This window comes from Lithobates pipiens, unplaced genomic scaffold (assembly GCF_037356315.1).
Source record: "Lithobates pipiens isolate NorthernLeopardFrog02 unplaced genomic scaffold, aLitPip1_a1.2 Scaffold_64, whole genome shotgun sequence".
NCBI lineage: Eukaryota > Metazoa > Chordata > Amphibia > Anura > Ranidae > Lithobates > Lithobates pipiens.
The window spans coordinates 1,937,123-1,962,467 of record NW_027507886.1 but is presented as its reverse complement, the minus strand read 5'-3'; the positions used below and the strand labels follow the sequence as shown (position 1 = coordinate 1,962,467).

At 42.8% G+C, this 25,345-nt stretch overlaps 1 protein-coding gene across 4 annotated transcripts in view; it reads right to left on the bottom strand.

Moving 5' to 3' along the window:
- The window catches only part of LOC143958914 (ras GTPase-activating protein 4-like), a 239,161-nt gene that overhangs the window by 9,988 nt on the left and 203,828 nt on the right, over window positions 1-25,345 (bottom strand). For 3 of the 4 annotated variants that reach the window (XR_013270144.1, XM_077467900.1, XM_077467901.1), the window contains exons 13-18: window positions 24,868-25,060; window positions 16,616-16,753; window positions 12,962-13,106; window positions 11,888-12,057; window positions 5,970-6,107; window positions 4,314-4,449 (exon numbers count right to left, since the gene is read on the bottom strand). Coding sequence is in view for 3 of the 4 variants with exons in the window: in XM_077467900.1 (XP_077324026.1) it covers window positions 4,314-4,449; window positions 5,970-6,107; window positions 11,888-12,057; window positions 12,962-13,106; window positions 16,616-16,753; window positions 24,868-25,060 (920 nt within the window). In the remaining variant the exon portion in view is untranslated. Of the gene's footprint in view, window positions 1-4,311; window positions 4,450-5,969; window positions 6,108-11,887; window positions 12,058-12,961; window positions 13,107-16,615; window positions 16,754-24,867; window positions 25,061-25,345 lie in introns of those variants that run through there. The other variant, XM_077467902.1, reaches the window with a different exon arrangement.

Genomic DNA, 25,345 nt, shown 5'->3' with positions numbered 1-25,345 from the left:
TCCTGATCACCGCACTCTGTACACCGCACGCTCTGAATCACCGCACTCTGTACACCGCACGCTCCTGATCATCGCACTCTGTACACCGCACGCTCCTGATCATCGCACTCTGTACACTGCACGCTCCTGATCATCGCACTCTGTACACCACATGCTCCTTATCACCGCACTCTGTACACCGCACGCTCCTGATCATCGCACTCTGTACATCGCACGCTCCTGATCATCGCACTCTGTACACCGCACGCTCCTGAGCACCGCACTCTGTACACCGCACGCTCTGGATCACTGCACTCTGTACACTGCACTCTCCTGATCACTGCACGCTGTACACCGCGCGCTCCTGATCACTGCACTTTGTACAGTGCATGCTCCTGATCACCGCACTTTGTACACCGCGCGCTCCTGATCACCGAACGCTCCTGATCACCGCACTCTGTACACCGCACGCTCCTGATCACCGCACTCTGTACACCGCACGCTCCTGATCACCGCACTCTGTACACCGCACACGCTCCTGATCACCGCACTCTGTACACCGCACACGCTCCTGATCACCGCACTCTGTACACCGCACACGCTCCTGATCACCGCACTCTGTACACCGCACACGCTCCTGATCACTGCACTCTGTACACCGCACACGCTCCTGATCACCGCACTCTGTACACCGCACACGCTCCTGATCACCGCACTCTGTACACCGCACACGCTCCTGATCACCACACTCTGTACACCGCATGCTCCTGATCACCGCACTCTGTACACCGCACACTCCTGATCACCACACTCTGTACACCGCACGCTCCTGATCACCACACTCTGTACACCGCACGCTCCTGATCACCACACTCTGTACACCGCACGCTCCTGATCACCACATTCTGTACACCGCACGCTCCTGATCACCACACTCTGTACACTGCACGCTCCTGATCACCACACTCTGTACACCGCACGCTCCTGATCACCACACTCTGTACACCGCACGCTCCTGATCACCACACTCTGTACACCGCACGCTCGGAATCACCGCACTCTGTACACCGCACGCTCTGAATCACCGCACTCTGTACACCGCACGCTCCTGATCATCGCACTCTGTACACCGCACGCTCCTGAGCACCGCACTCTGTACACTGCACGCTCTGGATCACCGCACTCTGTACACAGCACTCTCCTGATCACTGCACTCTGTACACCGCGTGCTCCTGATCACTGCACTTTGTACAGTGCATGCTCCTGATCACCGCACTCTGTACACCACATGCTCTTGATCACCATACTCTGTACACCGCATATTCCTAATCACTGCATTCTATACATCATGCATTCCTAATCACCGCATTCTATACACCATGCATTCCTCATCACCGCAATCTGTACACTATGCATTCCTCATCACCATATTCTATATACTGCACATTCCTGATCAGCACACACTCTGTACACCATGCACTCCTGAGCTTTGCACCCTGAATGTAGCACACTCCGGGTGTAAATAGGGATTCTAATGTGAAAGGAGGGCTCCTGATGTAAGCAGGGACTCCAGTAGTAAAGGGGGTCTCTGATGGTATAGAGGGATTCCTGGTGTAAAGAGGGCCCTTGATATAGAGGGGTTCCTGATTTTAGGTGCCATTGCTGATGTTATGGGGGACTCTTGATGTAAGGGTGGCTTCTGGTTTAAAGGGCTCCTGCTGATGTGAAGAGGATCTTTGATATAAAGGCGGACTCTGATGTAAAAGGAGGACTCTTGATAATAAGTAGGGAGCTCCTGATTATGGGGGATGCCAGATGTCTCTTGATGTAAAGGGAGACATCTTGAATAAAGAGGGGACTCCTGATGTAAAGGAGACTCTGATTAAAAACACATCCGATTCACATATATGTGAACCGAGCTTCAGGGGACAGTCACACCAGTGGCTGCATTGGAAATTACAGTGCATCACACTGTTTACTTTTTTTTTAAACAAACTTTATTGAAATGTCAAACAGCGACATCTCATTACATTTTATTGGCTGCAGCATGATGGGAGGCAGTAGATTGCCTTGCAGTGCCCTGTGCTGAAATAAAGTAGTGCATGCAGTGCTTTTTATAGTGCACAACCACTGCAGCACGTGTGTGAATTGGCCAAATAGGAGAAATTGCATTTTTCCCTGTCTTGTGGTGGCACTGCGCTAGAATAGCCACCAAACACAGTCCTACCACATTTGGTGTGAATCTACCCAACAAATTGTTGCTTATTTTATTATTTTAAAAAGTCCCAATAGCAACTTTTAAAATGTAAAGAGCTGTGCGGTGATTTTTCTACTGGGCCCTAGATGACCCTTTCATGGCCAGGCTGACTCAATCTTCGGGGGGGTGCCAAACCGATTCTTTGCCCAGGGTGTCTAGCTTTGCCACTGGCTGTGTGGAAAGCTGTTAGGAGGTCATACAGTAGAATAATCAGTAGTAGTAGATAAACCAGTGCAAGTGTGCAAAGGATACTGTCCTGGAAATATTTAGAAGAGTCTGTGATGGAAGCAATCATTTCATCATTGGTTTTAGAACACTAAAGCTACTTATTGTTGGCAATTTCCATGTAATTTTATGGCTATACATACATAAGTGCAGGATCTTCATTTTATAATTTAGTTACTAGTAACACAGTATCAGGAAATAGAGTCATACTTGATCCATATTCATAATACTTTCTCCCCATAAACCCAAAGAAAGGTAAATGCATTAGCTAGTCATCTGCTTTTGGACAAGCACAGAAGCATTAAAGATCATGCTCAAACTTTTTATTCATTGCGTTTATGAACAGAAAGTCATGCAAACTATGCCATTGTAAAAAAGAAAACAACAGCATACACTGTATGGTACTGAAATTGCTGTGGACCCTGGGACCCAAGTAATAGTAAAAACATCTGCTGTGGAAAAACAAAAAAAACAACTGACTGGATCATTTGCACATGTCTAATGCCCCGTACACGTGATTGGATTTTCCGCCAACAAAACCGTGTTTTTTTTCCCATTGTTGGCTCAAACTTGTCTTACTTACACGCGGTCACACAAATGTTGACCCAAAACTCAGAACGGTTTCCGGGAAAAAGGAAATTCAATAGCCAGTGTCCCTCCTTCTGCTTGATTCCAAGCATGCGTGAACTTTTGTGCAACGGACTTGTGTACACACGATCGGAAATTCCGACAACAAGCTTGTTGGTAGAAAATTTGAGAACCTGCTCTCAAATATTTGTGTGTGGAAATTCTGACAGCAAATGTCCGATGGGGCATGCACACGATCGGACATTCTGACAACAAGCTCACATCGAACATTTCCCGTCAGAAAGTCCGTGTGTACGTGGCATCAGATAGGTAGGTTTCCTTGATCCATTCAGATGTTTTTATGATTAAAAACCTGAAATCTGTTTTGGAAGTGTTTTAATATGCCCAAAAAATTCCCACATGTATGGCTTTGACTTTTCTTCCTCTGTCTTCTCTCAGCAGCATTGGTAAGTTACTGAGCTCTTTGGTGGGAATGGTGAAGTTGGTGAGTGTTTCTGGAACATATCACAGGTGTCTGCAGCTCTCAGCACCACAGTTCAACAACTCCATAATACTTTGAGCATTACAATTTGGGCATTACATTTTGTCCAAAAATAAATGGAGCAAGATTGTTAGATACCAGTATATTGGGAGCATCTAAAGAAATTCATAACTGTGGTAGTTCACGGCTCTTATTTCTGTATTATCATAAGAATTTGCACTCGCTTAAACAAAAGAAAGTGACAAGTTTGCTTAAACTCTAATGCCGCGTACACACACGAGAGGACTTTTTTTGACGGACTAGGTCCGACGGTCTTTCCAACGGACTTTCGGGCAGAGTTCCGATGGACTTTCCGAATGAACGGACTTGGCCACACACTATCACACCAAAGTTCGATGGATTCTAACGTGATGACGTACAACCGGACTAGAATAAGGAAGTTCATAGCCAGTAGCCAATAGCTGCCCTAGCGTCAGTTTTTGTCTGTCGGACTAGCATACACACGAGAAGATTTCTCAATAGGAACTGGGTACGGCGGAGTTCCGGTGAAAAAAAGTGAAACATGTTATATTTCTAAAGTCCGTCAGATTTTTGGACAGCAAAGGTCCGATGGAGCCCACACACAATCGAATTGTCCGCCGGATTCGTTCCGTCGGATCTTTGCTGTCAAAAATTCCGGTTGTGTGTACGCGACATAAAACTAGATGCAAATGCAGTGAGAACTAAAACATTATTATTGATCAAAACCATTTCTTGTAAAATGCCATAAAGTGTGTGCAATACCCCCTTTGTCCTTCTGGTGGCAGCAGCTCCATTTCTCTCCTTTAAACACTCCAGGATGATATGAGCACAGCATGTTGGCGTTGTTGACACAGACCTTTCGCAATGCTGACAACCATTGATTCAGTTCATTAACACACTAAAATAGATCAATACATTTATTTTACTTTTTAAACATACAGGTTTTAGTTAACTTTTCTGTTAAAAAAAAAAACATACAGGTTTTACAAGATTGGTTCTTAGCAAGCATTTTTTTAAATCTGCAAGTGGCCACCAAAAGCTGAATATGAAAGAATGCACTGTGTTTTTAGCTCACTACACCTGTCCACGATTGACGTGCATGCCTTCAGGTTGTGTGGACCTGAACTTCACATGTAACATTTGGGCCACACCAAATATAGATGATCATTCATTTCCAATAATGCTGCCACCTGGCTTGTATCATGGTTAGTCTGGCCTGTAAAAATAGGACTGGGGGCTCCTGTACATACAACTATAAAGACAGCCATTTTCCCACATAGCTGTAATTGCACTGATGTTAATTATGGACTATCAATAAAAATGTCAGTAACTGGGAATACTTCTGCAGATTGCAATAATTATTCTTTTCTTTCTGTAAAATAGTTGCCCCCCCCCCCAAAAAAAAAAAAATCAGCAGTCAGACATTGATTAAATAAATGATTCTGCAAACCTTGACTATTTAAAAAAATCAGTAGGAGCCTCTGCTTATAACATTCACCATATAATAAATACGGATAAATATGGAAAATGTTAAAAGGAGTTGCATTTACTGTATTATTCGCACCATAATTCGCACTTTTTTCCCCCCCAAAAAATGAGGGGAAATGCCTGTGCGTTTTATGGAGCGAATATAGACCAGCTTCCGCTGCCGAATACCAGGCTGGCCACTCGGCTCCTCAGCTGTGGGTTACCTGCTTTTCCCTGTCAGGACTGGAGCGTCTGTAAGTCTGTGACAGGGAATGTGTTCCCCCCTCCTTCTCCGGGCAGAGCGGGCTCTCTGTGCCCCCCCCCTTTCTGCGGACAGCAGCATGAGCCAAGCAGGAGATCAAAGACACGGGCTGTGTGTGCATTGAACTCTTCTTCTGTCAGCAGCGGGTGGGGGGATTAATAAAGCAGCAGCAGGACTGAGCAGCTTGCAGAGGGGGACACTGAGTTGCAGGCAATTAGTGTGCAGTAACCTCTAGCAACTGAATGGTAAGTGGCAATTTGTAGTAACCTCTAGCAACCAGTCAGCGAGCATTAATGTCTACCGTAGTAACCTCTAATGGTAAAGTGTACTAACCTCCTCAGAATATTTTTTTCTTGTTTTCCTCTTCTAAAACCTATTTGCGTCTTATTGTCAGGTGTGTCTTATGGAGCACAAAATACGGTCCCTACTAAACAATGGGAACTACACATGCTACGCAATCCAGCAAACACACAGTTTGATAAGTATTGGCCAGAAAATGGTCAAAAAATTATTCATAGCCCTATTTTTAAGTATCTCATACTAACAAATAGTAATAACATAATGTAACTAAACAAATCATGTGCTAATGTATAGGTACATTGCTTGATGCTATTTATACACTAATAATAGAGTCTCTACCATCTTACATTAGTGACATTGTTTGTTCTGAAAATACAAATTATCAGTACCTTACACTGCAAATATAACGCTTCCAGGCTGCCTGTTTCATCTGTATAAATGATCTGCATTACATTGGAATTCCCAAAACTCTTTTCTTCTACCTTTTCCAAGGCTCGAATTCTTGATAGAGGTATAAATGAACTTGTCTGTAAAAAAATAAATAAACAAAAACCCTTACTTAAAGCAGAACCATAGGCAATTTTGTTTTCCTTTTAGATACATTTTAGAGTAAGGGAGGGTTATAGGTCTCATTGGTAAGATTTCCCTTCACTTCCTGTCCAATAGCCATAACAGGAAGTGAGAGGAAATCCCTCCAAAGTTAGGGAATACCTGGTTATCGCCAGGGTCACCAGGTCCAGTGTCCTTATTGGAAGATTTCCCCTCTATTACGGTTCTAGAGAAAACATAACATTTGGGATTTTCTTTTACTTTTGATTATACAATGCATCCAGAAAGTATTCACAGCGCTTCACTATTTCTACAGTTTATTATGTTACATCCTTATTCCAAAATGAATTAAATTAAATTATTTCCTGAAAATTTTCCAACAATACCCCATAATGACAACATGATAGAAGTTTGTTTGAAACCTTTGCCAATTTATTAAAAATAAAAAAATTACATGTACATAAGTATTCACAGCCTTTTGGTCAATACTTTGTTGAAGCGTTGACACGCAAAATTGAGCTCAGGTCTGTTTCCACTGATCATCCTTGAGATGTTTCTACAACTTGATTGGAGTCCACCTGTGGTAAATTCAGTTGATTGGTCATGATTTGGAAAGGCACACACCTGTCTATTAAACCCACAGTTAACAGTGCATGCCAGAGCACAAACCAAGCCATGAAATAAAAAGAATTGTCTGTAGACCTCCGAGACAGGATTGTATGAAGGCACAGACCTGGAGAAGGGTACAGAAAAAGTTCTGCAGAATTGAAGGCCCCAATGAGCACAGTGGCCTCCATCATCCATAATCCATAAATGGAAAAAGTTTGGAACCACCAGCACTCTTCCTAGAGTGGGCCGCCCACCCAAACTGAGCGATCGGGGAAGAAGGGCCTTAGGGATGTGACCAAGAACCCGAGCTCCAGTGTTTCTCTGTGGAGAGAGGAGAATCTTCCAGAAAAACAACCATCTCTGCAGCACTCCACCGATCAGGACTGTATGGTAGAGTGGCCAGACAGAAGCCCCTTCTCAGCCCACCTGGAGTTTGCCAAAAGGCACCTGAAGGACTCTCAGACTGCTGTGGGGATGCTTTTCAGCGACAGGAACTGGGAGACTAGTTAGGATCAAGGGAAAGATGAATGCAGCAATGTACAGAGACATTCTTGATGAAAACCTGCTCCAGAGCACTCTGGACCTGGGGCAAACGTTCATCTTCCAACAGGGCAATGACCCTAAGCACACAGCCAAGATAACAAAGGAGTGGCTACAAGACAACTCTGTGAATGTCCTTGAGTGGCCCGGCCAGAGCCCAGACTTGAACGCGATTGAAGATCGCTGGTGAGATCTGAAAATGGCTGTGCACCAACGCTCCCCATCCAACTTGATGGAGCTTGAGAGGTTCTGCAAAGAAGAATGGGAGAAACTGCCCAAAAATAAGTGTGCCAAGCTTGTAGCATCTTACTCAAAAAGACTTGAGGCTGAAATTGGTGCCAAAGTTGCTTCAACAAAGTATTGACCAAAAGGCTGAGAAAAAACTTATAAAACATAGTTGCAAACAAACTTCTTTCACGTTGTCATTATAGTGTATTGTTTGTAGAATTTTGAAGAAAATAAATAATTTAATCCATTTTGGAATAAGGCTGTAACATAATAAAATATGGAAAATGTTTTGTTATGTTACTTTCCGCATGCACTGTAAGCCCTTGTACACACGGTCGGACATTCCGACGGAAAACATCCGATCGGACCGTGTTGTCGGATAATCTGACCGCGTGTGGGCTTCATCTGACTTTTTCCGTTGCAATGTCCGACCAACAAAGTTTGAGAGCTGGATATAAGAATTTTCCGACAACATGATCCGATCAGACTTTGTCCGATCGTTTGTAGAGAATTTTGATCGGACAAAGTGCCACGCATACTCAGATCAAATTCCTAGACCAAAGCTATCGGCTACTAGCCTGAAAGTAGTCCCGTCGTAACTAAATAACGTCATCACGTTCCGAACGATATGATTTTCCGACAACTTTGTCTGACCGTGTGTATGTAACACCAGTTTCGGACAAAATCCATCGAATAAATTCGACGGATTTTGTTGTCGGAATGCCTGACCGTGTGTACAAGGGCTAACATTAAAAACAGAGGAAAACAGAGAGGGTGAATCTCCCTAACAGGGCAGAGACAGCAATAAATATCTGATAGGTGTTTTGGCATTATGTATACTTTATCCCTGACAGGTGCCTAAAGGTAATCAATGGGCTGTACACAAAACAATGGTCAACAAGTTGTTAAATCCCCTGCTAACAAGAGAAAAACCTCTCCTTTGCCCCTTTTTCTTTCAGCAGATTTACAGTGATAACAGATAAACTGAAAAAAAAAACACTTCTTAGCAATTACATTATACACCGATCAGTAATAACTTTATGACCACTGACAGGTTAAGTGAATAACGCTGATTATCTTGTTACAATGACATCTGAAAGTCGAAAGGATATATTAGACAGCAAGTTAACATGTTGTTCCCTATAAATAAATGGGGGGGGACAACACGCGCCAGAACTCTCTAACATCACAAACATGCAGATCTGAACCGCGAACACTATTAAAGTCTATGGGACTTGAACTTGAAAAAACTCCCAGAGCCTTATATGCAAGTTATTGTCCATAAAAGGGTATGGGGGCCTGTGTACTGCCCTGGGGGACGTGTACCAATGCAAAAAAGTAAAAAAAAGATTGTTTTTAAAGGAGCAGTGAATTTAATGATGCTTAAAGTGAAACAATAAAAATGAAACATTCCTTTAACCATTTCCAGACCACCCTGCCGCACATATACTGCGGCAGGGCGGCCCAGCTTCACAAAACGATGCACCTCGTTTCGTGCATGAGTTACTGTGGTCACGTGCACGCTGCTGGCTGCACGCCAGGGGAGCATGCGTGTAAGTCCCGTGGACCTGATGTCCACCAGCAAGGCCGATCCCCGTTCTGACAGGGGTCAACACAGTAAGCCCATCCCCCACACAGATAGAACACACCCAGGGAACACAGTTAATCCTTTGACGCCCCTAGTGTTAACCTCTTCCCTGCTAGTGTCATTTATACATTGATCAGTCCATTTTATTGGTGTCACTGGTCCCAAAAAAGTGTCACTTAGGGTCAGATTTGTCCGCCGCAGTTTCGCAGTGCAATGTGGCCTAAACTGATGAATACATTTTTTTTGGGGATATGTATTATAGCAGAAAGTAAACATTTTTTTTTTCTTTTTCAAAATTGTTGCTATTTTTATGTTTATAGTGCAAAAAATAAAAACCACAGAAGTGATCAAATACCACCAAAAGAAAGCTCTATTTGTGGGAAAAAAGGACCTTAATTTTGTTTGGGTACAGCGTCGCACAACCGCGCAATTTGCAGTGAAAGCGACTAAGTGCTGTATCGCAAAAAATGGCCTGATCATTAAGGGCGTAAATCCTTCCGGAGCTGAAGTGGGTAAATATAGGGGGTACCCTTAGGCCGCGTACACACGGGCGGACTGTTCGCCCAACTTTATCCGTCCAACAGTTTCGGCAAACAGTCCGCTCAAAATTAGCATGGACGGACATGGCCACACACGACGAACGAACAGTTTGCTGAAACCGTGCGCGATGACGTGAACGGCACGTACGACGGGACGAAAAATACGACGTCCTATACACTGCATTATAACTTTCGGCGTGAAAATCCTTTCTGAGCATGCGCGCAACTTTGTTTGACGAACAAGCCTACACACGAGCGGACTGTTCGCTGAAACAAGGTTTCAGCGGACAGTTTTTCGGAAATTCCGTAAAACCTTGTTCGTCAAACTGTCCGCTGAAACTGTCCGCTGAAAGCCCACACACGAGCGGACTGTCCGCCCAAACACTGTTCAGCGGACAAAGTTGGGCGAACAGTCCGCCCGTGTGTACGCGGCCTAAGTCTGCCTGTAAAGTGGCGCATCTGTACCGTGTATAGAACCTGATGCAGCAAAACTGACATTTCATTTTAAAAAAAATACATTTAAATAGATTTTCCCTGCAAGCTTTTTTTATTTGGACACGCTGGAATTTAGACACTGGGCATGTGGGTGGCAAGTCATGTATTTTTTTTTTTTTTTCGATGAAGCAGCTGAAGCAGATAAATTTGCCTGCTATACTCTATAGCTGGTGGTGTGCTGCTGGCAGACATGTTGCAACCCTTGTTGTGACACCCTTTGCTATACTATCATCCCTGTCAGTGGAGGCTGCTGAGAGGTCATGAGATATAGCGAGGGTAGACATGGAAGGTGAAGAGTGGAGGAGAAGAATTGTGTCCCTTGGCTTTCTGGTGTTCTTGCCAACGGGCTGAGTGGTGGCAGGTTAAATGCCTTGTCAAGCATGTGATACCCAAATGGCTGGTGTTTTTGCCACACTTTATCTGCAAATTGCAACAGTGCAATCGGCTGCACGTGCTAAAAAAGGCCCACACAGCTGAGCTGTGGGAAGTGGGCTGGGAGATAAAAGCTCCACAATCTGAAATAGGGTGGTTGCTCTCTACTCTTCCATGGTGGCTTCCTCTGGAGGACATCCTGCCTCGTTGGGGTTGTGCCTCCCCCTCACTTTCCTCTGCTCTATCCAGCACCCAAGTCGCTTCAGTGACCTCATCATAAGCAGAGGCAGATGTTTCCATGCTCCTATGAAGGGGCCAGCAGCGTCTGTGTCCACAGGAAAAGGTGGTCCGTCCATAGGCAGGGCACATTTATCTGTTTAATAATGTTACCCATGCTATCCAGCCACAGCATGCAGAGGAGGTGGCGGACTGGTTTACTAAACCATCACCCTCCTCTATCACCCAAGCTGACACTAGTGACAACAGTCCACCACAGCTGCCAGAGCAGCTTATTCTGCCCCTTTGTCCACAGCTACCTTGCCATAGCCCCAGCATCATGCATGAAGGAGTCAGCTGAATTATTTGAACACAGTGTTAGCCACTTGCTTCTTGAGGTTGCACAGGCTTTACTTGATTCTAATGTTCATTCTGAGGTAGAGGAAGGGAGTAACATAAGCTTACAGAGAGGAGAAAACACTGATAAACAACAAATTGGCAGTCATGTTCCCTCAGTCGCGGCGTATTGCCAAGTTTGCTCCAGCGATGATGAGGATGAAAGGAAAGATGATGATAGCCACTGGCAATAATCACTGTGTTCGTCTGGCAGGCATGGCCCATTGCACCCCTGTCCTCAGTCAGCCGAACACAATAGCTCCAGGGGAGGGATTCCCCCATCAACACTGGCTGTGGTGATGGTAAAATTTATGTTTTTTTTTTTAGTGGTTAGTTAGTGTTTAGTTTTCTTTAATGCAAACCCGTGGTTTGAGTATTTTGTGCACATGAGAGAGTGACATATGGTGTGAGCAGTTGTGATTACTGAAGTTATATTTTCCTACACATAAGAAGATTTTTTTTCAAATTTTTGGAGTGAAACTGGTATATTTCATAAAATTCTCATGTCTACTATTTCAGTAAGCAGTGTTGTGGTTTTTGTGAAAATGTAATTCATGGAGATCACTAAGTTCTTTTGCACTGCTCCAGTGAAAACTGGTGCAGTGCAAAAAAAAGTGGTAAGTTCCGCAGCAGAGACTTTTGCAGTGGGTAAAGTCAGATGGAAAATGTAATTGGTATGTACTTTCCGGTAAAAATGCAGTAACTGGGTTTACAAAAGGTTTGAACATTACAAGGGAATAAAGAATATGAACGGTGATATTGTATATTTTTTTACCTTTGAAAACTGAGTCTTGGCAAAATTTAAGGCATCAGCAGTTAGTGAGAGGAAAAGCTTTTTGAAAGATGAACTCAGTAGGTATCCTTTGCATTTAGTTTTGTAGACCATTAATTGACCTTCTTTGACAGTAAGGTTCTGAAGATTTAGTGACTTCTGTAGATCTAGTTCTGCAAGATAAAAGACAATATAATAAATGTAATCAAATTACCACTTCTTTGAATTTTAGCATATTTAGTAGTATTCAACCCTGGGCAATTTCAGTGCTCATTTTCAGCAATTTCAAAGAATGGTGGAGATAACCCAACAAATTTTGTTCTGTAGATAATGTCACCTACATAGAACATTTCATCAATAATTCCTGTTAGCCTAAACCAGATATTATCTATTATTATTACTTTGACTGTAAAGTCTTGTTAAAAAAAAAAAAAAAAAATATATATATATATATTATAAAAAATGATATAAACTTATATAAAATTATACTTACATGCTCTGTTGCAGGGAATTTGCACAGAGCAGCCTGGATCCTCCTCTTCTCGTGTCCCTCTTCTGTGCTCTTGCCCCCCCCCCCCCACAGTAAGCAGCTGCTTTTTGGTCCGCCCCCTCTCCCTCTCTCCTGATTGGCTAACTGACTTTGATTGACAGCCGTGGGAGCCAATGCTGCCATTGCTGTGTCTCAGCCAATCAGGAGGGAAAGTCTCAGATGGCCAAGGGACTTGTGGACATTGCTGGACAGAGGTGGGGCTCAGGTAAGTATCAGGGGGGGGCTGAGGAGGACTTCTGCACACAGAAGGCTTTTTATCTTAATGCATTAAGATGAAAAAACCTTCCGACTTTACAACGCCTTTAAACTAGACTTTTAGGGGCTGGTATATGGTAGCCAATCAGCTTCTAACTTCTAAAAAAAAACAAAAAAAAAAGCAAGAAGCTGATTGGTTTCTATGCACAGCTGCGCCAGATTTTATATTGTCCAGTTTTAGTAAATCTACCCCTTACTGTCTTGAATTTATTGTGTTTTCTCACTTTTTTAGTTTTTTTTTTGATAAAATTATTGTTATACAGCAATATTACCTTCCTTCTCTTCAATATCTATAAGTTTGATAATGAATTCCTTCAACTGTGAAACTCCTTGCTGAATGCTTGGCTGTAGTGGCGCCATCCATGATTCCTTGGCTCTACTTGCTGGAGCATCCATGTTGCCAACATTCTGTATTGCCTAAAATAAACAAAACATTAATTTTGAACTTGTATTATATGAAAATCTATTTTTATAGCTGCATTCTCTTGAAATAGTTACTGATTATTTGGCGAGGTTCGTGGAATTGCATGTAGATATTAGGAATATCAAAGCAATAAATATATCTACTTGCAATTCCATGAACATTACCCAATAATCAGTAACTATAACAAATTAAGAGAATTAGAATTTACTTATATGTTTACTTACAATGGAACTTTAGTCAGAAAATGAAGTCCTGCAAGATCACTTCATGCTGGCCCCTTTTGCAGGTATAGCTATGTAAAACATTAAAAAGAAGTGTCTATACTGCTTAAATTCCAGCAATACACTGTCTCACCCTGCTCTGCGCATGCTCAGTTGCTCTCCATTTTTAGGCACTGCTGAGTTTGTAGAGGCTGATCTGCTGACAGCCTTAAGGCCGGGTTCACACCGCTGCGATGCGGGAACGCCGCGAATCCGCGACATTTTCCCGCATCGCATTACTCCCGCCGGCAGTTCACACTGCCCTATGCGGACGGCTGGGAGTGTCAATGATATGTTAATGACACCCCCAGATCCGTCCGCATATCGCAGTGCGATCTGCCGACTCGCACAGGAATCGGATCGCATGGTATGAACCCCCATGCGATCCGATTCTGTTGCGGACCAAAAAAAGGGTCCCGTGCGAGTTTGCTGCGGGAGCGATGCGAATTCAGCCATACTATCTGTATGGCTGTACTCGCATCGCTACGGAGATCGGATGTGATTTGCGGTGCGAATCACATCCGGATCTCCCCCCGCAGCAGTGTGAACCCGGCCTTAAGCAGAATTAAACCCTCCTATCCTTTACAGCCAAGGAAGCTGCTCCTGTTTGATCTGCACCTGCCTGCAAATGTGACAGTTAACAAACCTGGCATTCCAGACATATAACTGTTTTTTGAAACCGTTAAATCAATGGGTTTATTTCCACTTTATGATTTACTGCTATTCAGGGGCTCTGAGCACCAGCAAACTGGCAGCCTCCAGCAAGAAGCAACAGCAGCATTGCTGGAAGCAATTTACAGTACACACTCATTTTGGTAGCATAATTGTTAATGTGGGATGTATGTTCCTTGCTAAAGAACGTTATTTTTTATCAAGTTGTTATGAGTAAAGTTCTGCTTTAAATACCGTTAAACAAATTTTCTGTAAAGGGAATGGGTGGAGAAAATAGATACTGCCCTGTGAGGCGTGTCCCAAACCCAAGTACCAAAATAACAATCTGGCACCTGTTATTCTTTATGCTCATGCATTCTGTATGAGGTATCAGGTAACCACAACTGGAGGCCTGACTTTAGGGGAGGACAGGGCAATGGTGAAGTATGGCATCTAAGGTCTTTACATTTGACAAGCTTGATCAGGAGGGCTAGGTTATGTCCCAATTTATTTTAAAGGTGCCACTATAATTTAAGCCCTGTCATCTGTAGCAATCTAGATCATCACACCCTTACCACACCTGTACTGCACATACAATATATTGTATATGGAAACTGTGCAAAGGTACCAAAGGTACAAAAACAGGCGGTGTTAATCATTACGTGAGTTATCTCATTCTATGTGTGTCCTCCAAAACTGACTAGAATGCTAGCAAATCATTGCAAAAACCCCAAGTTTTTCATCTTGTCACACCTGTAAACAGCACACACACTCTACAATTCCACCACCATGAGTCAAAGTAATCAGGCCCAAAAAGTACCTTACTAACAAGAATAAAAACCTTCTTTGGGAAGATATAACCAACTCTGATACCATATTCACAGCCCTTAACCACTTGACCTCTGGAAGGTTACTCCCCTTCATGACCAGGCCATTTTTTGAGATACAGCACTGCGTACCTGGGCGGTCGTGTGACACTGTAGCTGAATAAAATGTTTGTCCTTTTTATCCCCCACAAATAGAGCTTTCTTTTGGTGGTATTTGATCACCTCTGTGTTTTTTTTTTACACTATAAACTAAAAAAGACCGACAATTTTGAAAAAAAAACCTCAATATTTTATTAAAACATATCCAATAAAAAAAATTTAAAAAATCAATCAATTTAGGCCAATATGTATTCTGCTACATATTTCTGATAAAAAAGAAACGAATAAGTGTATATTGAGTGGTTTGCGCAAAAATTATAGCGTCTATGAATTATCGGATATTTTTATTAAATTTTTTTTTTTTACTAGTAATGTTGATAATCAGCAATAGCGGGACTGCGATATTGTGCTGGACAAAATCGGTCACCTGACACTTTTTGGGGAGCAGTGACACTAATACAGTGAACAGTGTTAAAAAAAAATGCAGTCACTGTATTGATGGCACTGGCTGGGAAGGGGTTAACATCAGTGGTGATCAAAGAGTTAACTGTGTGCCTAGGTTGTGCTCACTCACTGTGGGATAGGTGTTTTGACTAGGGGAAGGCAAAGATCCTGCCTTAGTAGAAAAATGGGATCAATGCCTTCCCTTCTGACAGAACGACAATCTGCTTTGTTAACATAGGCAGCTTGTCATTCTGCCTGTGTCCTGTGTAATCGGTGGGTGCCAGCGGACATCGAGTTCACGGTACCTGCCGCTGGGCTCCCACTGTGTATAATCACACAGCGCACCTCAGTCCCGGAAGTGTCAGATCATGTACTAGGTACGTGATCTGACACAGGGCGGCCGCCCTGCTGCAGTATATCTGTGTTGGGCAGTCGTTAAGTGGTTAATATTGCTGGCCACTATTAAAGGGACTGTGCCCAGACTAAAGAAATTTTATTATTTTCATATTCTGAACTTACAGTAAAAGATCTTAAGTCATTAATGACCTAACTAAATATAGGCACCCTGTAGTAGTTCATGCTCAAAGCTCACAGCAAAGACTAAAATTGGGTTTCAGTCCAGCATGTGCTGTTTGATTGCGTTAGAAGGCTGCAACAAGAAAAAAATCAGGGAAAAGGAGCTGCAATTTCTGTGCCTCTGTCATGAATTTTTAAGATACATTTCTCCACGCTGTAGATACATTTCTCCAAAACTCCAGAGGATAGTAGGGGATTATTTTAAAGTTAGTTTACTGCTTGCTAAAATTAATAATAAATAATAAATTCATATACTTAGTCTGACTATAACACTGACTTCTTTTTGACTATATACCAAAATCTTTATTACACATATTTTTTCTTCCTCGTTGTGCATATAAAACAAAGAATCAGACAGTGATAAGTTGACATTTTATATCGATTGATTCCTACACTTGTCTGTCTTTGAATAAAATCTTTCAAAAATATAGTACAACCTTTATTCACTATTAGAACAAGGATAAATCCAGCACAAGACACATTTGCTAACAGATTATATGTGTTGCTTAATATCACAATTTTATTGGTGTACATTTAAATTGTCCCAGTTTTTTTTTTTTTTTACAGTTGGATTTGTATGGCACTGCAATATGAAAGTAATCTCTGTACATTCTCTACATGACATGTAATATAAACAGATGTTACCTTAGCTAAGAGCAGCAGTGTCCGACTGGTCCGAGCATCTGCGTGTTTTTCTCTGAGATGGAAAAGCTTAGGAGACATGATAGCAGGAGAGAAAAACCGAAGACACAGGAAACTGGTAACTGCAATAAACTTCACATTCTGGAAAACAAAAAAGACCAACCAAATTACCAATAGTATTAAACCAAGGCCTTTTTAGTATAAACAGAAACAAGTACAACACATAAATGATAACAGTGTTGAGCTGTATTCACAAGAATATATACACCATGTAAAAAGTCAACAAAAATACTGCAGCACCAATAATCAGAAATTATACAATAATCTTGTCAATATCTTTCCAGCCCTTGAAATTGTTTTTTTTTTGTCCCTAGTAGATTCCAGAAATATTGAAAAAAAAACAGAAAATTGTACCATACTTACCGTAATTTTCTTTTCCTGGTGCCTATCCATGGCAGCATACCTGTGACAAGCTCCGCCTTGGCTCCTCCCTCAGGACTAGTGAATATTATAAAAGAAAAGGTTAGTACAGCCCCCGCATTCTCCGTAATATAGAATACCGAGGGTGGGATTGTATGCTGCCATGGATAGGCACCAGGAAAAGAAAATTACGGTAAGTATGGTACAATTTTCTGTTTTCCTGGTGCCTCCATGGCAGCATACCTGTGACAAATAACTAGCTGAGATGGGTGGGATGCTTAGAAGTCTATTTTAAAGAAATTATTATTTAGAAGAAGCGAGGGCTGATGTGACTGCCTGTCTGCCAAACTCCACCGATGCAAGAGCTCCTGGGTCCACCCTGCAATGTTTCAGAAACGTATGTCGGGACGACCAAGTCGCTGCCCCACAAATAGTTTCAATTAACACATTCGCTCTTGCCGCCCAAAAGGCAGAAACTGCTCTGGTGGAGTGCGCCCTGACCGCCAAAGGGGGTTCCAGCCCCTTTGTCCTGTACACCTTGTGAATGAGTCTAACGATCCATGAGGCAATCGTTCTTGCTGACGCTTCCTTGCCTTGGTGTTTGCCCCAGGGAATTATAAACAGCCTGATGGAATCCCTGAATGATGCTGTGGCCTGCAGATAGCATTTCAAAGTGGAGGCAATGTCTAGCTCATGAAGAGAACCAGAGTCCTGTTCTGAAAATGTTGGGAGTGCCCAAGGTTCTGACATGTTTAAGGATGATGCGACTTTGGGAATAAATCCTCGCACTGTTCTGGGTTCTACTCTGTCCGGATAGAATATGATATGATTATGATCTGCTCCTAAAGCTTGGAGCTCTGAAATCCGTCTGCCAGAGGTTATAGCTATCAGGAAGGCTAGCTTCTAGGCTAGATTCCAAAGCGATGCTGACTCCGAAGGGGCAAAAAGGTGGACTGGCTAAGGACTCTAGGATAATAGCAAGGTCCCAAGTGGGAAAAGATTGTTTAGTTGGCGGTCGGATCTTTTTGACAGCTTTGAAGAATTGTATTATTAATGAGTCCTCGGCCCATCTTCTACTGGTTTGCCAATGAAAATGCTGATACCTGTACTTTTAGTGTACCTAGTGCAAGACCTAGGTCTAGGCCTGCCTGCAAAAACTCAAGAATTTGAGAGGATGATGGGGAATCTGGATCACAGCTTCTGCCAATCATGAAGGCCCTGAACTTTTGTTTGTGGATGGTTTTCTTGCCTTGAGCGGGGTTGCGATCACTTTGTTGGAACACCCTAGAGATTGGAACCTTTCCCTTTCAGCTGTCAGATGTGAAGATCCAGCCTGTGGGGATCTGGAAGGGTGTGACATCCTTGCGAGAGGCGAAGAGGTATTATTGGAACCTTGACTGGAAGTCGGGTACTTAGATACATTGCTGTGGGGAACCAAGGGCGTGTTGGCCAGTACAGTAGGACCGTTATCACTGTCGAGGTTTCATAATCATAAGCCTTGACAGGAATCTTGGAATGAAAGGCCGTGGAGGGAAGGCATAGGCCCGATTGCATGCCCAGGGGGCTGAGAGGGCATCTAATACCTCCGCTTGGGGTTGAGGAAGCCTTGAGATGCACCTTGGAAGCTTGGTATTGAGTGCTGTTGCAAATAGGTCTATCTCGAGGGGACCCCACTGGTTCACTATCCAGTCGAAAATCTCCGGGTGTAGAGACCATTCGTTGGCATCCGCAAACTTGCGGGAAAGGCGGTCGGCCCTCAAGTTGAGATGGCCGGGCAGATAAACTGCCCTCAGGTCCTTTAGATTCCTTTCTGCCCAGAGTATTATGGGTTCCACCTCCTTCAGGAGGGACCTGCTGCGTGTCCCCCCTTGCCGGTGTACATAGGATACCGCAGCCCTGTTGTCCATTCGGAGGAGAACAGGTTTCCCTGTAATCTCGAACCTTAGGGCTAGTAACGCAAGGTAGGCCGCTCTGACCTGCAGGACATTCGACACCAGGCCTGTTGTATGGAAGGACCATCTACGCTGCACTGAGATCCGGTTGCAGTGTGCTCCCCAACCTGCTGCACTGGCATTGGTATTAACTGTGATCCAGTCGACATGCCCTAACGGCGTGATTTCAGAAGTGTCTGTTTCTTCATCTACCAATGCAGACTCCTGAGCATCAAGGTCGTCAAGTGTATGGGTTGGGATAGATACCACCTGTTCCACAGTCTTTTGCCAGCAGTAGAAGGTCGTCCAAGTAGTGGCATACCCGAAGCCCCAATTCTCTCAGAGGGGCTATGATGGCAATTGGGGTCTTTGTGAAGACTCTTGGCGATGCGCAGAGGCCCAATGGAAGACTCTGGAATTAGAGATGTACCTGCCCCACCGCCAATCTCAGATACTTCTGGAAAGGAGGGAGTTTGGGTATATGCAGGTAAGCGTCCTGCAAGTCTATTGACAACATCCAGCCCCCTGATTGGTCTACACAAATAATCGTTCGTAGTGACTCCATTTTGAATCTTACTAGGAAGAAATAACGATTTAGACTTTTTAGGTCTATCACGGGTCTCCACCCTCCATTTCTCTTGGGGACTGGAAACAGGGTTGAGTAAAAACCCGAAAATCTCTCTGATGGAGGCACTGGAACTACCGCTTGCTGTTACTGCAAGGAGAGAAGAGATTGCTGTAGCACTTCCGTTTTTTAGGGGGGAACCTTGACACCCTTGTCAGGGAGAAGAGGACCTTGGGAGGTTTGTCTAGGAACGGCCCAAAATGGCCATATTTGACTGTGGAGACTACCCAAGAATCCCTGCACTTTTGCTCCCAGATCTTTGAGAAGTGTTTTAGCTTGGCCCACACAGGAATCGCTTGGGCTGGCCAGGCGTCGAAAGGATATAGTAGAATCCTGTGGGTTAGGCATTGGTCTCTGTCTTCGGGTTTTGAGGAACGTGGACTGTGTGCTTTCCCAATTATGCCTGAAGCCTTTTCCCTGCCTGGACTATCGGTAATCCTTATTCTTGGAGTATTGAAATATAGGTGCGATTGTCCTGGAGCGCCTAGATCACCTGTCTTGGGGTAGCAGGCCTGATTTTCCACCAGTGACTCGAGAGATGTCCTTGTCCAGTTTTTTTCCCCCCAAACAAGGCTTCACCATCAAATGGTATCTTGCACCAGTTCTGTTTGGAGGCGATATCTGCTGCCCACGGTTTCAGCCACAAAGCCCATTTGGCCATAACTGTGTGGAGCATTGCCCTTGCGGAGCAACGAATTGAATCGATGACGGCTTCACCAATAAAGTCTGCTGAGAACTTCAGCTCATCCAAGGCCTTGATTATATCCTCCTCTGGGATGTCCTGTTGGACTGCTGACTCTATATTATCTGTCCAGACGCGTAGCGCATTGGACACTGATGTCAGGGCTATGAAAGGTTTACAGGCGTTGTCTGCCATCTGGAGTCTTAAAAGAAGTTGAGTCTTCCGGGGGCAATGTGACATTCTTTGCCAACCTTACCACTGCTGCATCGACCACTGGAGAACCCTCCAGCATTGCGGAATCAGGCTATGAGAGAGGGAATAACTTTCCCAACCGATTAATAGAGAACATTTTCTCTGTCTTTTCCCACTCTTCCTCAATCACATCCCTGATCTCGTCCATGAGAGGAAAAAACGGAGATCTGACGTTTGAGAAAGGGGAAGTACGATTTAGACTTCTTAAACCTTTGTGTTGGTCTCTCCCAGCCGATCGCTTGTTTAGCTGCCTGTACATAAGGCTGGACCATAGCGAAAGCAAAGCCAGAGGCATCTAGGTCATCAGATGATTCCTCTGAGATGGCATTCTCTTCCTGATGTTTAGAGGAGGATGCCGGCGACAGACGAAAAATTCCACTTGTGGACATCCCCGGGATGGAAGCCTCAGCCTCAGCCGTTTGCTCCTGAGGAGGAGACGCTGGTTGTTGCGTCGTCATTGTGGCTACCAATTCCGCAAGGGAGTCCTTTACTGCTTTCTTAAGTAGGTCCGCCATTTGCAGACCTTCAGCTGCATCGTCCCTGAGGCAATCTCAAACAGATCAGTTTGTCTGAAAGTGGGGCAGCTCCACATGTCTGACATCTTGGAGATCTAGGTCTCGGGGAGCATGAGTGATGGTGCCTTTTTGGCCGATGCTTTCTGCCACTTCTATAATCCCCATGCCAGGACGACCTGTCTCTGCTGTGACTGGAGTCATCATCGCCTTCATGTCGCCTTGAGGTCCTCTTAGACATCTTCTGGCGTACAGGACTGAAATACATAAAGTACCAGCCTGAGTGCACTCTTTTTTTTTTTTTTTTTTTTAAAGTGTATCAACTTACCTGGACGTAGGTCCTTACCTCAGGTGTAGAGTAGGATCTTGTGCGGGTGGCGAATGGCTCATACTAGACGGATTAGCAGAAGCAGCAGCTAAGAAAAGAGTTTTAGAGGAGAAAAATCAACCAACCGTGTCCTTGACTGGAAAAAAGGGACTTTTTAATAAATACATCTAAAATACGTCTAAATCTACATTTTGTCCTCCTGTCCTTTTTTTCTTTTTTTTTTTTGGGGGGGGGGGATTTAAATTATATATATATTTAAAAATTTTTATTTATTTATTTATTTATTTTTGTAAATAAAATAACTTATTTAATTATTATTATTATTTTTTTTTTTTTGTAAATAAAATAATTTATTTAATTATTTTTTATTAATTTTATTTAATAATTTAATGTTTATTTAATTTTATACTATTTAATTAATTAATCCATCTTCTCTTTTTTTTTTTTTTTTAAACTCAGAGTTGCAGTTCTCCCTGCAGCCACAGGCGTTCCACTGAGGCCATCAGGGAGATAAACAGTAGAACAGGAGAGGCAGGGCACGCCTCTATCCTGTCTTTGAGATTTTGAGGGCACAGACGTCACTGTGCCCTTATCAAAGATGGCCACCGCGGCCTCCGAATCCACTGCGCATGCGCCGATCGGCGGACCAGTAAGCTAGAAGCCTCACGCCGCCGGCGCATGCGCAGAGCACGGCGGGGAACGCCGAAAGTTAAATAAAACGCCGGCGCTGAGCGCGCGCGGCTCCTATGGAGCCGGGAATGGCGACAGGGGCTAAGAGGGAGATTGTCTGAGAGAAACCAACAAATGGGAGGTCAAAAGAAAAGAAAGAAATGGAAGGTTGGGGAGGGGAAGAGAGCAAAAGAGAGAGGGAAGAGAAAAGGGAAAAGATAAAGATATAAAACCTAAAAAAAGGGAAAGGAAAGGAAGGAAGAAAAGAGAGAAGGAAAAAACAAAGAAATGTAGAAATAGCTGCTGCCTCCGTTACCATGAATGAGCTGGTGCCTGATCAATTTGCAGATAAAGCTCTTACTTAAGAGACAAACTGCTTGTCCCAAAAGATCCTACAGAAGGGACTTCCAACCTTATAAGCGCGTTTAGCTGCCCAAGAGAAGGAACTGCGTCCGGGAGAGGCTTGAACCCGGACGGACGCTGCCGAATGCAGAAGGTAAGGACGCCGACCAGGATTCACTGCCATGAGGTATGAGGAAAAAAAGGAGAATGCGGGGGCTGTACTAACCTTTTCTTTTATAATATTCACTAGTCCTGAGGGAGGAGCCAAGGCGGAGCTTGTCACAGGTATGCTGCCATGGAGGCACCAGGAAAAATATATATATTTTATACTTTTTTTTTTTTAATGGGATTTTAGATTTTTGCCAGCTCGGTCCATTAGAATTTTGCTTGGTGATTCTGAAATTGTGCGTAGGGAAAATAATGCATGTAATTGGATTGGTTATTCCGGTGCAAAACTCTTTTTCGTTTTCATAGTTGAAGAAATAAACTGTTCTTGCTGTCCTTGTTGCTGTGTGAAAAAAATCTATTTTTGTTGCTTCATTCTATTTCATCCCCAGGGGTTTTTCTGTGCATTTTAAGAAAAAGTGTATTCTTGCTTGTTATACTGCTTTCAACAAGGGCAAAAACAGTATCACAAGTGAAGTAACCTTTGTCAATCAATCAGGATTAATTTTTCCCTGCTCTATCAGTAAAGTGAAATCTGACTGTTTTTTTCTGAATACTACACTTTGTATGCCGTCATTGGCTTTTCCACTACTTTACTGGAAAGGCCATTTCTATGTGCAGGTGTTCTACACAATGCTAGAGACTAGCTAACATTCATCACCAACATACAGCCAAAATGAAAAGCTTAACCGGATAAGCTGACAGTTTTAAATGAACCCCCTGTGCCCAAATTACACTTTCAAAATGGTGGACAACAACAAATAAATATCTCTTTCCAAAATATTAGAAAACAAAGATTGGATATCCTCTTTTCACATTTTTCTTGAAACTATATAACTAAATCAGCCTTTCATAACCTTTTTAAATTGAAATAACAGAGATCCTCTGCTAAAAATATTATGTTACAGTAGAATTATCAGTAAGTTGTAGATATATTATTAAAGGAATAAGTAAAAAGGCGTACTTAGCATATTTGACACCCAGAGCAGATCATTTTTAACATTCCGTTATACAACTGTTTTACTTTTAGCAATCATCATTTATTTAAAATCTAAAAAGAAAAAAAAAAAAGAAAAAACAATGGATTCCTCTATCCATATAAGCAAGGTAGAAGGAGTAATGCCCAATAAAACATTGTATTCTGACAGCAGCGACTGATCGAGGGAAAACATTCCCAACATTCCATTTGACAGAAGACGATCGTTAGAGCACAAGTGGCCACACATGGATGAAAATTCAGCTGGTCCCTGCTGAACTGGCCAAATTTCGAAACATCTATGGCCAACTTAAAAATTATATTATTATAATGTCAGGACAGTAAATGTAGTAGTATCCCTTTACATTGGGAGTAGTGAAAAAATGCCATCCAGATAAAGGCATGGAGGAATATCAGAATTTCCTTTGGTGAACTGTCTCTGGATGGGTACTTTTTTTATTTGCACTGTCCTTTTTACTCCCTTAGTGTTTGTGTTTGTTTGAGTTCTTCTTTTTGAAGAGCTGCATGCATGATTGGTGTGGGTTTGTTTCTTGACCTTAATGTCTGGTGTAGTGGTATGATTTTTAAGATTTATTTTCCTCCCAGTAATGACATACTGGGTTGATTTACTAAAACTGGAGCATGCAAAATTTGGTGCAGCTGTGCATGGTAGCCAATAAACTTCTAACGTCAGCTTGTTCAGTTAAGCTTTGACAAAAAAAAGCTTGGAAGCTGATTGGTTTCTAAGCAGAACTGTGCCAGATTTTGTACTCTCTCGTTTTAGTAAATCAACCCCAGTGTATTAATTGATGTGATTTTTTTTTTTTGGCATAAAACCATCTTTTGTTTTCAGAGCAGAATTTGTTGTGCTTAAATTGTTTTGGTAATATGTATTTATTTATTTTTTAATGTGCATTAGTGGTCAGTGGAGTCCCTCTTTACATTGAGTATTAGTATAAAAGTGCACCCCATTACACTGAAAATCCTAGCAAAAGCTTCTCTTTAAAATGGTGATAAAGAGAAGATGTGCAACCTTACACTGGTGGTCAATAGGAGAGGTGAGTCCTGACATTGTTGGTCAGTGGAAGAAATCCTATTGTTACACTTCTCACCACTCAAAGGACCCCTAGAAATCTCCAGAAGAAACCCAAAGTTCCACTGGACTCTGCTTAAGAAAGGCTGCTCTTGGTGCTTAGCTGATTAAAAGAGGCATCAAATGTGTTTTAAGATGACAGTTAAATATGACAAATATAAATACTCATTATTACAATTCCTAATGATGAAGAGGGCAAGTCTGTTGGAAAAGTATGCAATTCAAACAGATTCATGCCCTGATAAATTGTCTTTACAAACCATATGTTTATTTTCTGGAAAACACTCTTCCACCCGTCTGTAGAGTTGCCGGAATGTAGCTCGTATGGTAACTGGACAAGTGTTAACTGACTTGGCTATTGCTATAAGAAGATCAGTCAGGTAAGACTGGAGACACTGAGCACTCTGCAGAATTATTTCACTCTCAGTCTGGATCCGGTGTAACCCTGAGCACCTGGGAAGGGAAACAGGGTGAAAATGTAAAAACTATAATAAGGATTTGAACTTTCATGTAAGAAAACAGTACATTTATAAGGACATGTTTCCAGGATGCTAGGGGCACAGGGATTTCCTATTTTTAAACGGAACTCCATGGAGATGGAAGATGATGCATTAATGCAACTATACTGAATCTGCCAATTTCCCTTTCTAGTCTGACACATTTTCTTTCACTGCCAATAGTTCAAAAGTTGCCTTAACAGGGTCCTAGCATGCAAACTAAGTCGGCTGAATATATTTC